The sequence below is a fragment of the Furipterus horrens genome, unplaced genomic scaffold, assembly GCF_987537825.1.
Source record: "Furipterus horrens unplaced genomic scaffold, mFurHor1.1.pri manual_scaffold_3, whole genome shotgun sequence".
NCBI lineage: Eukaryota > Metazoa > Chordata > Mammalia > Chiroptera > Furipteridae > Furipterus > Furipterus horrens.
Genome location: NW_028327173.1, coordinates 104,746,372 through 104,761,920, shown reverse-complemented (window position 1 = coordinate 104,761,920; position 15,549 = coordinate 104,746,372). Strand labels below are relative to the sequence as shown.

The following is a 15,549-nucleotide window of genomic DNA, read 5'->3' as shown; positions in this document are numbered from 1 at the left end:
ATGTGCCAGGGAAGTAGCATAGGCTCTTCACACAGGTAACATCATTTGTTCCTCATATGGGAGAGGGATGTTATGAGCCCTGTTTCCACATGAAAAATGGAGCCCAATGTAAGGAAGGTGAGTTGACCCAAGTCACAGGTGAGGCAGAGCTAGGATTGGACCACATGTGTCCTCTGGCCTGCTGGGGGTGGTGTGGCAGAGGGCACAAGAATGGGCAGGGGTGAAGTGCTGGGCTCTGGCTGTTTGGGGCATTCGTCATGCATGGTCCAGGATGTGCGTGCATGTGCAAGCACACGCCCTCTCCCCATTTCAGCAGAAAGCCCTCTGGGCAACTAGGGTGGTAGGGCAGCTCTTTACCACCTCCTACAGTACCGGCACCTGAGGGCGTCACATTCGAGCCTGCTGTCCTGCTTCTGCCTCTCGCGGCTCAGCCTAGGCCCTCGTCTAGCCTGCGAGGAAGGAGGGGTTCCTAGGGCTGGGAGGTGCCTTGGGAAAATACAAATAATTAGTGGCTGAGGCATTGTATGTCAAGCATGAGTAAGTGCCAATTCTTTTGTTTTCCCCATTCTGCTGCTGAGCAAATTGAGGCCAGAGGAGTATAGTGACCTGCTCAATGTCACACAGACAGTTGCAGGGCAGAGTTCTGACCCTGGTGGTGGGGAGGGCTGATGGGCTCAGCTCTGGTTTGCTCAGTGGGCATTCTGACCCTGCCTCTGCCCTTCTGTGGGCCAGGCAATTTCTTACTGTCCCATGTTATAGATGTGGAAGCTGAGGCTTGGAAGGAACTCAGGCCACCTTGGTGTCAAAACCTGGCCTTTATCCCCCACCCTATTACCTCAGAGTGTTTGGTGACTCTCTTTGCCTGCACATCTTCCCATTGCTACTTGGTAGGGTCACGCATCAGGGAGGAAGTGGATGAGGTGGGCTTCCTATTAGTTCCATCTGACTCCAAGCTGGAGCTGTCCTGGAGGCTGGAGGAGGCAGGAGTGAGGTGCTGAGAACTCTCTTCCAGGTGTGGCTATCCCTTGGGGCCTAGCCCTCAGCAGGAACTGGGCCAGTTCTCGGGGCTGAGCCTTAGGCGGACCCTGGTGCAGTCCACCTGCCCTGGGCTGTGCACACAGTACAGCTGTGATAAATGGGCTCCTGGAAGGCTGAGTATTAATCCCATTGTCAGGTTTTGGAAAAGGCAGCTGCCTGAAATGCCAGGGGTCACCTCTGCTGGTAGGTGGTTGGGGTGGGAGCCCAGTATTATTACCGAACCCAACCACTGGTGGTGGTGGGGGTCCTACCACTTACTGCTTACCAGGCAAATCTCCATAGACAGAGTTGAGTGGAAAGGAAAAGAGTTTTTTATTTAACAGTCATATAATTTGAAATAATGGCAAGTTTCTGCCTGAAAGCCCATTTCCTCCCAAAGAAAATCACCCTGCCTCTCTCTGCCAGATCAGTTTAAGGTTGCACCAGGAACCTCTTCTCCCACCCAAGGCATTATAAACGGAGATGGCTTAGCTGGTTTCCAGTCGCTGCCTGGCTTCAGGCATCTTTCAGAGTCTGTGTGTCCAGGCGTCCCACTTGCAGCTTGATGTCCTCTTCCTCTGGGTGTTTGTTGTCCCCAGTGTGTCTGTGTGCCTGGCTGGGAAAGACCCATATAACACAGCTCCAGTTGCTGTGGTGGCTTCCCGTGGTGGGGAGGGAAGCCCCTCCCACCCATGTTGGTTCTGAGACCCCTGCCCAGGCTGGAGTGGGTGGAGTGGCAGTGGGCCATGGCCAGGGAAACTGCTGCTGACAAGCCCATGTGGGGCCTGCCACTGACAGGCCTGTGCTGGAGGGCAGCTGCCGCTGACTGGCCCATGTAGGGGAGGGGCATGGGGCCTGCCCCTAACAATCTCCCAGGGCCCATGGCTTGAACCTCCTCCTCTCCCCTCTTACTGTCCCCAAGGCCCAGGGCCCAGGAGGGGAGATTAAAAAGGAGTGGTCTTTCTGTGTGCTCCTTTTTAAGTGCCCCCAGAATCCGTTGCATGGCCAGTGTGCGCAGCTCAACCCCTCCCCCATTTCTGGGGACCCCTGTTACAGTGTGAGGAAGGAGACACAGCCTGACCTGGCGTCCTACGTGAAGAAGCTTGCTTTGAAGTGTCTCTCTTTTTACCCCATTTGTATGTTTTCTTTGGAGAAATGTCTTTTCAACTCCTTTGGCCATTTTTTGACTTGGATCACGAGGTCTGTCTGAAAAAGTACAGCCATTGTTAATATAATGAGAACGGTTTGTATGATATCGATGTAACCTGGCAGCCAAAGAGAGTGGACTGGAATACGCATGTGTGAACAATGATGACTTCACTGTAACAGTCAGTGGGGGGAGTTGACCCGTTAAGTGAGCCTGTGTACTGTGCAGCCATGACATTCAAAATGACTGAGTGAACAGAGCAACGAATCTGCATCAGATTTTGCATTAAGCTTGAACATTCCTCTGCGGAAACTATTTGGATGATTCAAAGGCTTTCAGGGATGATGCAATGAGCGCAGCACAAAAAGAAGTGTGGCACAAACACTTCAAAGGTGGTTGAGAATCTGTTGAAAGTGATCCGGCTTCTGGAAGGCCCGCAACAAGCAGAACACCTGAGAGTGTTGAACGTGTACAGGCTGCAATCAACAAAGATCAATGACTGACAGTGTGAGAACTAGAAGCTGATCTGGGGATTCCAAAAACTACTGTGCCCGAGATTTTGATGCAGGATCTTGGCATGAAAGGTGTCATTACAAAATTTTTTCCACAGCTTCTGCTGCCAGAGCAGAAGGAACATCATGCTGCAGTTGCTAATGACTTGATTCAAACCACTACCAATCAACCAGATTTCCTCAAGACGGTCATAACTTTGAAGGAGACTGAGGCATTGTTGTCCTATGTACAATGTTTCTTTTATCTTATATCTTCTTCAATAAATGTCTCTCTTTTTCACATTACATGGCTGGATACTTTCTGGACAGACCTCACATTTGGTTTTTGGACATCTAGGAGTTCTAGGACATCTCTCTCTATTCTAGATAGTAACCCTCTTTCAGACATATGGTTTGCAGACATTTTCTCTCATTCCATAAGCTGCCTTTTCACTCCGTTGGTGGTTTTCTTTGCTGTGGAGAAGCTCTGAGTTTGATGTAGTCCTACTTGCCTGTTTTTGCTTTTGTTGCCCGTGCTTTGGTGTCATACCCAAGAAACCACTGCCAAATTCAATGCTATGAGTGCCCCCCCGCCCCCCACCATTTTCTTCTAGGAGTTTTATAGTTTTGGGTCTTTAACTTTTTTCTCTGTTGTAAGATAAGGGTCCAGCTTCATTTGTTTGCAGGTGGATATTCAGAAACTGAACATAGACTGTAGCAACTGCAAGTACATTCTTTCTTATGCATGTCCATATATCCAGGTCCACTGAGAGCAGGACCCATGTCCTCTCCTGCGGGATGGCTGTTACCCTGGCCCTGGCTCCTTTTTCCTACCTTTGGGTGCCGTTGTCCCCAGGTCAGGTAGGGCTGGATTGCTCCCAGGGCAGGGCCTGCATCCCCACTGGGGCGGTGTGAACCACTGCAGGGACACGGGCCTCTGCCTCTCCCATCTCCAGGGCCTCTGGGGCAGGGGGGTCAGGAGCTCTGTGATGCAGGGGACGTGGGTATCCAATGTCAGTCTACTCAGCAAGACTTCGCAGGACTAGTAGCCCAGTGTTAAGACTGGTCATTGGTCAGTGGGAGGAAGGTCATCAGTGAGGCACTCGAAGCCTCTGGTCTCATCCTGCCCCAGTTTTCTTCTGGTGACTTAGATGGTGGTGCAGGGTCCACATTTGCCAACCAGAGGCAGTTCTCACCTTGGCTGCTCAGCTGATGGAATTTCTTGGCTAAAATCCACCAAAACACCTGAAATTTTAGGGCAGGAAAAATGCAGCTGTGCACTTGGGCACAAAAGCTCAATAACCAGGGGAAGGGCACAGGAACAAGGACTGGGATGTTGCTGCCACCCCCATGCCCCCAGGTGTGCTGAGCTGGAGCCAGCTCACACCTCTATCCTGAACCCATTGGCACATGGTCTGGAAGTTTTTGAGCCACTTGTTCAACACAGGCGTCTCAGATGTCCGGGCTTTTCCAGGCCTGGCGGATGCAGGCTCCGCCTCCAATGGGGATGCCTGTGAAGCCGGGGGATCAACGGGCTCTGCCGCTAGCTTTCTGCGTGACCTAGGAAGGCCTTGTCCTCTCCCTGGGCCTCAGTTTCTCCATCTATAAAATAACCCCTTGTTTCTTTCTTGTAGGGGAATTTTGAGGGTTAAACAAGATGGTAGATATGAGTCCGTCTCTGGGGAGTCAGTTATGATGTTATTATTACCTCTCTGGGTAGGGCTTTTTGGTTCCTCTGGGACCCCTCCAATACCCAGAGACTCGGGTCAGGGCAGGTAGTTATGGGTGTCGTGTATCTGTCTGTGCGTGTGTGCACACATGAGTATGCTGGGGGATGGAGTGCCTGAAGGAGGCTGCTGCAGCTGAGCAGACCCGGCGGCAATGGGGCCAGAAGAGGTGCCCTGCCCCTCTCAGCTCAGCTTCCTGGGGCAGCGAGAGGGAGATTGGTTTGTGCCCACTATATATAGCTGATCAGACACACACACCCACTGATGCAGGGGAGGGGAAAGAAAGTAGTCCATCTAAAAATATAGCCCAGGGAAAATATCCCAATGCCTGAACCTCAGCCTGAGCGATCTGTCTCATTCTCTTGCCTCCCACCCCCGCTCCCTGACTTACCTCACAGCCGCCTCCACTCCTTTTGGAACCTTGGGGTTGTTGCCTCCTCCCACTGTGTCACCTTCCCCTGGTGCTCATTGAGTGGGGCTGGGGTCTTCCTGCCACCATTTCACAGGTAAAGAGACTGAGGCCTGGAGAGGGCTTGCCCCAGTGGACTCACAGGCTCCCAGACTTTCTGCCTTGGCCCTGATGAATACCCAGTCTCCCGGCTCCACCAGGCCTTGGACTCAGGTGGGTTTAAGGCTTGGCTCTGCACTCACTTGCTGCAATATCTTCCCTCTGCGCCTCACTTTTTTCGACTACATGGCAGGGATAAATGAAACCACTTACCTGGTAAGGTGGAAGGAGAGGTGCAGGTAAAGCCCACGACATGGGGTCAGGCACTTCAAAAGCACCCAGGAAGTCAGCCCCTGCCACTGTTGTTATTTGTGATCATCTTTGTTCTGGCAGTGAGTCCCTCTTGTCCTGAGGCTGGCATCCTCTAAGCCCCATTTCCTGAGGTTTTGCTTGATACAGTGTCATTTGAGAAATGGTTTTTCCTCTGGGAGCTTCCTAAGGGCAGGTCTGCATCCTGGTGGCCTCTATGAGGGTGGCATGCTCACTGTAGCCTTCAGGAGATCACAGCTTTGCTGAGGAATGCAGGGCCAGTCGAAGGGTGAGTGAGCACCTGCCTCAGGACAGGCTCCCGCTATATAGGCAGGTGGAACGGGACTTTAACATTGGGATCTTGAAAAAACCATGGCCCCTGAGTCACACAGCTGAGATGGGGGACCTGGAACAGAGGCTATCTGACCACTCTGGGCTCCCAAGTCTCTGGGTTAAAGGGGCACCTCACCAGCCTGTCTCCCCTTCTGTGGACTGCGGGAGCCTCCCGGGGCCTCAGTGAAGGCTCTGCCCCCTTCCCCCTACCCCTTCCTGAATGCTCCTTCCTGCCACTTCATACAGTCTTGCTGCCATCTGTCTCTGAACCTGGCCATGCAAGGGGTCTGAGGTGTCCAAGGCTGCTGAAGCTGGGAGTGTGCTCTCCTAGTTTTTTAGTGAATACCCAGTGGGTGCCGGTGTGATGATTCAGTGTGAAAATGTCAACCTACACCTAAGTGGGGAGACTAGTCAGTTGAAGCCTACATTCCCATTAGTGAACATCAACTCATGACCAGACTTGGTACCTCCATACCCACCCACACTCCACACCAATGCCTTATTTTGACATTGTATAATTTTATCCATAAATGCCTCAGAGTATACCTCTAAAAGTGAAGGACCCTTTAAAAATATATAACCATAACGCCGTTACCACACCTTAAAAGTCAAATGTTACCTAGCACTTGATATTTATTACCTGATTCATTCTTTAAAATAGACATTGGCTGGTGTGGCTCAGTGGGTTGAGTGCCAGCCTGCGAACAAAGGGGTCGCCGGTTCATTTCTCAGTCGGGCACGTGCCTGGGTTGTTGGGTGTGTGTGAGAGACAACCGCACGTTGGTGTCTCTCTCTCTCTCTCTTTCTCCCTCCCTTTCCCTCTCTCTAAAAAAATTAAACTTTATTAAAAAAATGAAAATAAATAAATAGACCTCAGGTAGAAGTTAGCATTGCCGTTTTATAGATGAGGAAACTGGAGTCTCAGAGAGTTTAATCACTGGCCTGTGGTCACACAGCTAACAAGTGGCCAAAAAGGGATTTGAACCTGTACCACTTTCTTCTTTTCTCTGCCAGGTCAGGTCCCAAGGATGCCCCCTGCCACTCCCTAACAGTTGCCAAGTGTGTGGCCCCAGCAGGGCTCTGGGCGTACTTTTATTAGGGCGTGTCGGGGGCCCGGCCCCAGGCTCAGCACAGGTGTGTGTGTGGAGCACAGGCTGCGCGGAGCCCAGCACTGAACTGTGTCCTCTGGCCAGTGCTGAGCTTTATGGGACATGAACAAGCCACTTAAAAAGCACTGACAACACACTTTGTGGGTCCTATTTAAGATGTACGAAAAAATAAGCACCGTTTTGTGGAGGAAACTTAAGCATGTCAGGGTAAGATATGTCTACAGTGTCACCAAGGCACGTGTCATCCTACGGGTACTGGGAGGGAGGCAGTGAGTGCCCAGCTTCACCCTCCCCAGGTGGTCTTGGGGGAAGCAGGTACTTGGTGAGCAGGTCAGCTATCTCAAGCTCTGCAGGGGGAGGAGGAAGGATGTCTGAAGCCTTGAGGGGTGTTAGACATCAGGGTTGGGTGGAGCGGGGCATATAGGTGGGGGGCAGAGGCAGTGACCTGCTCCAGGCTGCCCATTTCGCTGATGGAGAAGCTATGGAATGAAATGTCCAAGGTCACACATCCTGAGAGCTGTCCCCAGCAGCCCAAGGGGACACTATCCACAGAGGCACTCCTGTATTTCTCCTCCCCCCTCATCCCAACCTCAAACCAGATGTAGTCAGGCCCTGGGCGGGACCGGAGCCCCCACTGGTTCACTGGACCCTTTCCACCTCCCACCTCAAGCCCAGGTGGGACTAGGGGACTGGGGTACTTAAGTGCTTGTTGGATAGCCCCTCACTTCCTTTTTGGAAGACCCCCAGCAGACACAGGCTCTGATGGTCTCCTGGAGAGCAAGGGCCTGGATCTCCCTCCTCCCTCTATTCTTTCTTTCCTTCCACAAATATTTCTTAAGTGCCTACCTCCAGCCAAACACTGTGATGGGCACTGAGGATACAGCAGTGAACAAACTGAAAGTACAGTCAAATGATCAAACAAACAAACAGAAATGAAGTCTCAGGCAGCTTCATGGAGCTTGCAGTTTGATCAGAGGAGACTGAAGCTCAATAAAGAAGCCAGCCTGCTGTAGGCCTCTGTGTGCATACTGCTCTGGTGGCTCTGCATCCCCTGAGAGGGGCTCAGAGGGGATCAGCCAGGCTGGGAAGGTAAGGAGGCCTTCTGTTAGGAGGTGACACTGGAGTGGAGCACTGGGGGTGAACGGGTGAGCTGAGAGGGCGGGAGGCGGTAGCTGGAGGGATGGGTGGGGCCGCAGGCAGAGGGAGTGGCACGCACCAAAGCTCTGTGGCAGAGCTCAGGGACCGAGGAGGAGCCAGTGCGGCTGGAGTACAGCACCCTTCAGGAGGTGGAGTGGGAGGCGAAGGGGTGGGGCCCGGCTTCCCTGTGGTCCATGAGGGCTTTAAGCTGGGGTGGGAAAGGCTGTGCACTCAGATTTGTGGTGTGGACAGATTTCTGGCTGTTATGTGAGAAAATGGCCTGAGGTCAAGCCAGGTGTGGGATGGGCGGGGGGGGGGTGGGGGTGTGCAGGGGTTAGCTGGGAGGAGCCCGGGGTCTGGACCAGGGGAATGATGCAAGTGCCAACTGCCTAGCTGTCTGCCCACATTATTCCCCCTGGGCCTATTGACCCAGGAAAGTCCCTGCAGGTGTCCAGGAGAGACAGCACTCTGGAACTTCTTATTCTGTAGGAGATGGAGGGCTGAGGGACTTAGGTGGGTGCTTTTCTGAGGTGGGGGCCCTTCCTTCTCTAGGAATCAGAGAAGCCAGGAACAGGAGAGCCTGCTGGCCCAGGGCGCTCCTTCTCTGAAATGCAACTCAGAAGGCAGCTGGGATGTGAGAGCATGAACACTGAGGGTATGACATCTGCCTTGTCACACTCTGAGATTGGACTCAGGAAGGAGCTGGTGCCCTGAGAAGGGAGGGAGCGAGAGAGAAAAAAGGCTTGCTTTACTTAATTATGACTGACGGTGACAGCTTGCATCTTTAGTCTAAAAAGTATCTATGGGGTAAGAACTGCTTTTCTCAATTGGGATAATTATGTTAATTAAAATGCTTTCTTTATAGCAGTTCTGATTAATAAAAACAGTTTTACTGCTCTCCTTAAACACTAACCTTCCGTTGCATGGGTAAGGAGGCCCTTTCTCAGCAATTTATGGATTTCACGCAGATTTCAAGAGGCAACCAGCTGTTGGGTGGCCTGGTGGCAGGCAGTTTGCTCACACACGTGGGGATGGACGCAGGGAGAGGGGCAGGCAAGTAAGTGGACCTGGTGCGTGGCTGGACAGGCCATCGGGGTAGGGATAGAATGGGGTGCTGTGCTGCTGACTTTTGGAGAATAAAAATACTGTTTCTTTCTCTAATTGCTGTTTACTTCCTCTGGAAAGCATGTGGATAATAATGAGCTCCCAATTAAGAAAATTACATGTGGGAGAGAGGTGCCTGGCCAGAGTGGTTCTAAAGCTAAGGGCAAGCTGAAGGACACACCCTCGTCCCCCCTCTTCTGCCTCTGTGGGCTGGATGGGGATAGTGGGAAGAAGGGGTAGTTGGGAGGGAAGGAGGGGAGTCCTTAATAAAGTGGAGGAGGTTGTTGATATGCGGGGATGAGAGATGGATTGAGGGAGGGTCTGGGGTAGGGGAAGACAGGGAGGAAGGGGAGGAAGGGGTGATACCTGTCTCTTACTCCCAGGGAGGCTGAGCTGGGAGGATTGAGAGTGGGGCCTTGAGGCCAGAAATCTGAATCTGGACCTGGCTCTTCCCACCCTGACGCCCTCTGTTACGGACACAGCCTCATGGTCTCAGCCTTCATTCCTCTTCTCTGCCTGTGTCAAAGATCCCAACCAGTGGCTCAGAGGCAGAATCTGCCTCATAGAAGTGTTTGTGTGTGTGATTATGTATGAGTGTCTATATAGGTGAGAGTGAGTATGTGAGTACATGTATGTGTAAGAGTGTATGTGACTGTGTTTATGTGTGTTTGTGAGTGTAACTGTGGTATGAGTATATGAGTGCATTTATATGTGCAAATGAGTGTGTAAGCCTGAGTGTGTGGATACATGTATGTGTATGAGAGTGTGTATATTCCAGCCACCAAATGTGGTAAAAGTCTCAGCCCACAGATTTTGGAAATATTGGGTGTATTTTGAAAAGTTAGAAGTCCAGGACCCTCTGCCTGCTCGTAGCCCAGGGTGGGCAGATGGCAGCTGATCTCAGCAAGCCTCCTCCTTCCCCATCTGCACTGCAGCCTGACTGGGATCTGTCAGCCCTGGTCTCAGAAAGGACTGATGGGCTCTGGCACTCTGTGACCCTGTGCTCAGCTCAGGCCTGTGAAGGTTGGGGGGATGGTCTTGTATGGAGAAGGGTGCTTAGGTCCCAAAGAAAGGAGGGACATCTCTGCTGACTGCTATGCCCTTCTCCTGAGAGCACTGAGTGCAGATGGGATCACAGAGGCCTCAGTGGGAGTGTCCCAGGAGCTAGAAGGTGACCCTGTGGGCTTCCTCACTCCATTCAAATGCAGCCATCCCAGTCCTGGGAGCTGCTCAGCTCAGTCATGGTCACGGCCCAAGGGGCTCAAAGCTGGTGGCTGCCTCAGGGAGGCTGTGAGGACAGGGCTATAGGAGATGCCACAGCAGTGAGGCCCTGGCAGGGAGAGCTGCCTGCTACCCCCTCCTCCTTGAGACTCTAGCAATATGCTGTATGCCCCTCCCAGGCCAAGGTCACTGTCCCCCTCTGGCTGCACTCCTCATTGACTAAGGGCTTTGGCTCCAATTCTGTTCTGTCAACCCAAGCCCCACCTGCCAAACACAGCCCGGCGCCTTGTCTATCTCCTGCTCCCCTCCAATCCCAGTCTAGCCCTGGTCTCTCTTGCTGCCCCCAAAAGAGGAAATAAGTTGAGGGGTTCTTTTTTTAATATGTCATCTGGTTGAAGAAGAGGCTGTTGCCGTCAGGGAGGCTCCTGTAGCCCGCAGAGCATGTGGACCAAGAGGGGCAGGGGCTTGTCCAAGGTCATACAGCCTGGAGCCATGGTCTGGGGAAGGGACAGAGCCCAGGCCATAGTCCCTTGGCCTTGGCCACCTTCATGACCGCTCTGGCTAAGGAGTCCCCACAGCCAGAGGAAGAGATGCTAGAGGCTCCCTGTACCCCTGTACCTCTCATGACAACCCTTTGCAGTAGCTTCTGGCCCACATCTTAGGGGCCTGATACTGGAGTCCAGAGGCTTGCCTGTGCACATGGGTATGGGCACTCACACATGTATGCATATGAGCATAAACACATGTCAGGCGTGTATACACTGATGGGCATGTATGTACACGTGGTATGTGCCTGTACATGTGTACAAGTGCTGGCATATGCCTCTGCACACACACATGGGTATATGCAGGCATGTGGTTGTGTACGTATATATGCATGCGTGGAGTGCTCCTGTGTACACACACCTATGGTCATAGGTGTGTGTACATGTGGCTGTTTAACATATATGTGTTGGGGTGCTGCAACCCAGTAGTTCCCCTGCGTGTTCACACACATGTCTTCCCATGTAGGTCTGTATGTGCTGCTGAGGGACCTGGCAAGGCCACTCCCTAGGCCCTGGAACAGGGTGGCTCTCTAAGCAGGTGCTGACGAGGCAGATGTGAGCCCTGGCCCCTGCTGGGAGCCAGCACCCTTGGGAGGGATGGCACCATCTCTCTCGGTGCCAGTGAGTATGTATCTTCTAACAAGCCGGCTTTCCAGCATGCTGGGCCCCCAGCCCATGCATGAGGAGAGCATGGACTTTGTGACCTACCCTGTGTCTCCACTGCTCAGATGTGCCAAGGAGGCCCAGCTGGGGTGGACCCTTCCCCACATGTTGGAACCAAACCCCAGATGTGTAGTGGGGTCTGAGCAATGCTGAGGAGGGCTTTGGACTGGGGGCCTGTCTGCTGGGACTACCTCTTCAGTGGAGCAGCAGCCTGGCCCGCTCCCAGGCCTGCCCCTTCCTCTTCCCACCAACCAGCTGCTAAGGTAGAAGTCAGCTACACGCCCATCTTTCTCCCCTCCCAGCCGTCTCCCCTGTTATCTGACAGGCTCCTTGGCTGAGCTTATGACCCTCTGCCAAGAGGGAATTGAGTTTTCAAAGACAGGGCAATTCCGACTGCTGAGACGTGGAGGGCTAACGGAGCGGTTCCGGTTGCCCTGAGTGATGCCAGGCACCTCTTCCAGGCAGGAACCCCCCGCCCCTCGGTAGACACAGTTGGCTCTTGTCTAGGTCAGCTGGGACCTGGGCCTACCGCCTCCACTGCAACACGCTATGTGGCTGCCCCTCTCACCTCCACTATATTTACATGTCTGTTTTATGATTTCAATTTTTAATGCCTCTACTCTTTGAAGACACTTAGTGCTTTTGAGCGGAACATTTCCTTCCAGGACCTGAGCTCAGATTGAGGACAGAGCAATAAATCAGCTAATAACTGGAACCTCATTTTCTGCTCCACAGCAGAGTTAACCCCTGCCTTGCTCTGTGAGGAGCCCGGTGAGCTGGTCACTGAGCCAGGGCCCTGCTGCTCTCTGCTCAGACTTCTCCTGTTCCTTCTCTCCTCTCTTCCCCTGGGTCCCTCTCCTACTTGCTTTTGTTTCCCCTCCCTCTTGTTCTCTCTTCATCTCTATTTATTTCTGTCCTGATCAAAGCAAGTAGAGAAGATGTTTGGAATTGGGGGTTGTGGAGGGGACCCGGGATGGTGTGAGAAAGCATTTGTTGGGAACTTCCTAGGCCAGGGCATTGGCCCAGTTTTGCCTTGACCTGTTCTGTGACCTAAGGAAAATACTTGATCTTCTCTGAGCCTCCAGGTCACCATCTATACAAAGGGGTCTTAACACATGGGCAGACAAGGATTTGAATTTTGTATCTGGGACAGACTGGAGGGCAGCAGTGGGCAGTGCCTGAGGTTTCCCCACTTCCTCCCTGCCCATGGTGGCTTGGGGAGAGGAGGACTGGTAGTGGTTGCTCAATGCCTCGTTCTTCCTTTGTGTACATACATCTGCATGTGTTAACTAATGCCTCTGTGTGTGTGTGTGTGTGTGTGTTTCTGCATGTGTCTTGGCCTCTAGAGTCATGAAGCACCACTACCGTTTTTGTTGTTGTTGTTAAATTTATTGAGGTAACATTGGTTAATAGGGCCATATAGCTTTCAAGTGTTCACTACCACCACTGTTGTTCACTTAGGATGGCTCCTGATCCTCTGCAGGACTTGTGAAAGGGCTCATCGTGGGAAACCACATCTGCATTGAAAGGAAGAGTGAGTGGTACAGGTTGGGGTTAAGAGCACAGACTCTGGGACTGCAATGCTTGGGTGCAAATCTGACTTTGTCATTTACTGCTGTGTGACCTTGGGTAAGCCACTTAACTTCTCTGGGCATCAGTTCCCCATCTGTAAAATAGAGATGAGGATTGTTCCTTCCTCCTAACTTTGTTGTACAGACTAAATGAGTTATTTGCCTCTAAGGTGCCTGGTACATGTCAATGCAATGTGAATGTTTGCTGTCATTATTGTAAGACAATCACTCATGTACAACATGATCCCCTGCCCCGACTCACTGACCATGAGATACCAGAGATGCACCTGGTGTGTTCCACAAATTGTAAGTGAGGAGGAGCCCAGTGTCCATCAGAGCAGCCATGGGTGGCTTCCTGGAGGAGGTGGTACCAACACTAGGCCTCAGATAGACAGACAAGAGGATGGACCTGGGAACCTACTGGGGAAAAGCAGGAAGGATATTCAGAGAGTGTGAAGGCCCAGATGGAGGTGTTTACATTGATTCAGAGGGAAGCAGAGAGGCTGATGTTTAGTAGGTACCTACTGCATACAGATATCTTATATATGTTACCTCTCTGTGGAAATGAGGAAACTGCATCTGGACCCTGATATGTGACTTACTCAGGGTCACCCAAGCTGTCAATGGCAGAGGTGGGATTTGAACTTGTGTGTGTTTGACACTGAAGCTCTATTCCACTCATGGCTCAAGTCCCAGCACTGTGAACCTGGAGAATAGTAGCCAGTTCAGTCCCTCCCTGATATGCCCTGCTCTGCGCAGACATCTCTGGTGATGGAGTTACCTACCTTTCAGGATAGTTTGATATTTTTGTATGATTCCACCCATTCTAACAATGATATTCAGGGCAGGCCCAAATCTGGTTGGCATAACTCACCCCTCATCCACCCCACCCTCCCTCAGCCACATCCTGTCCGTGTGGGTGCAGTAGGCTGCACCATTTCCTCCAGTGTCCCACTGACGTGTGAAAGGAATGGAAGTGCCCCACACTGAGCACCTGCAGTGTGCTGGAGCACCCAGCCCTGGAGTGCGAGGCCCCGCGAGCCAGGTCATCACGGGCACCCAGGGAAGAGTCTGGGACAGTGCTCAGCCCCGAGTGTTTGGTTCCCAGAGCATTTAAACAGATGTCTTCTTGGGGCCATAAAGCAGCAAACTTTTACTGCTAGAAGCAGCTGCCAACAAGATGTGGGGAAATTGTCATGTTGAGTCATCTGGGTATCAGTTACTGTTTGGGGGAGAGTGGAGCATGTGGGTTTATAGACATGTGCGCCTTCCCTTGTGCCCAGGCGAGCCAGCCCCGTCAGGTGGCAGAGAGGACACTGCTGGAGGAGCAGATGAGGGAGGGCTTGTGCACTCACTCAGCCAGCATTGTTGAGTGCCTACTATGCACTAGGTGCTGGATGAGGCAGACGCTAACAAAATAAAGGCAAAGAGGGAATTTAAAATTGCTAATGATGTAGTGATGGGAGGGAGCACCTGTGGGAGGGCCCTGTGTGGGGAAAAGGAGGCTGTGTAATGGGAGGAAGCCTCATGTGAGGATATTTGCATGGGACTCAGGCTGAGTGGGGGGCTGAGATGTTTTCCAAGGGGCAGTGACCAGCTACTGGTGGGTTAAATACGGGGTGTCTCATCTGCTTCATGCTTTTAAAAGATCTTTCTGGACGGTGCAGGAGGGGCCAAGAGGGGGAATGGGGTGAGGCAGAAGTGATGGAGGCTTGGGCCAAATGGCAGCCATGGGGATGGAGAGAGGCAGATGACTGCAGACCTGTCCTGGAGGCAGAAGTTGGTGAGTGGGGTGGGATGTGAAGGAGGCAAGGAAGACTGCTCATTTCCTGACTTGAAATGGGAGGACAGTGGAGGCTGAGGATTCGGATCAGACAGGAGTTTGTTCTTCTGCCTCCTGGAGCAGAGATGTTCATTGTAAGTTGGGTGTACAAGCCTGGAGCTCAGGGAGAGGGCTGAGCAGTGGATGGAGACACAGGGGCCAGCAACTGTAGGTGGTGTTTTTAGACTTGGTGCAGGTTGCCCAGGAAGAGATGTAGGTGGTGGAAGGAGAGGGCCAAGGGCACCAACATGGAGAGTTGATGGTGGGGAAAAGCCAGTGCAGGAGGCTGACGGGGTACATTCAGGGAAAGTGAGGAAAGCCAGGATGGTGTGGCATCTCAGAAGCAGAGACGTTTCCAACAGGGAGGGCCAGGTCACCACAGTTGCTGCTATGAGGGGGTGCGGAGATGCATGAGGGGCTGGGACAAGAGAACTGTTGTGAGGGGGTGGACAAAATATAGTTTAAAGTGGGCTGAGAAGAGGAAATGGAGAAATGGTGTCATTGACTCTTCCTGGAAATTTTGTGTAGAGGGGAAGAGAAATGAAGTGGTGGCTGGAGGGGAAGAGTCACAGGAAATCTCTGAGGGATGTACAGGCACGTCCCAGGCCCCTCCCCAGCGGTCCTCAGTGGGAATGTCTTGTGTCACCAGGATGAGATCAGACCAGGTCACAATCCACACGGATACAGTCCACAGACCTCATTCAGATTCCCAGTTATACATGCACTCGTGTGTGTGCATGTATCCATCTCTGTGTCATTGTGTCACGAGTGTGGCTTTGTGTAACCACCACAGTCAAAGCGCAGGACTGTTCCAACACCATGAGGCTTCCTGTGCTACCACATATCCCTCCCTCCCACACTGGCCTTCCCACCAGCTACCTCTCCTTTGTCCTCCATCTCTGTAG

The 15,549-nt window shown here is 52.4% G+C and overlaps 1 protein-coding gene across 11 annotated transcripts in view; it reads left to right on the top strand.

Moving 5' to 3' along the window:
• LINGO1 (leucine rich repeat and Ig domain containing 1) overlaps positions 1-15,549 on the top strand; it is a 245,622-nt gene that overhangs the window by 91,941 nt on the left and 138,132 nt on the right. The window contains exon 1 of one of the 11 annotated variants that reach the window (XM_090269963.1): positions 12,725-12,785. The exons of 9 other annotated variants lie outside the window; for them this stretch is intronic. In XM_090269963.1, the coding sequence (XP_090126089.1) occupies position 12,785 (1 nt within the window). In that variant the 5' untranslated portion in view covers positions 12,725-12,784. Of the gene's footprint in view, positions 1-12,724; positions 12,786-15,549 lie in introns of those variants that run through there. One more of the 11 variants, XM_090269962.1, reaches the window with a different exon arrangement.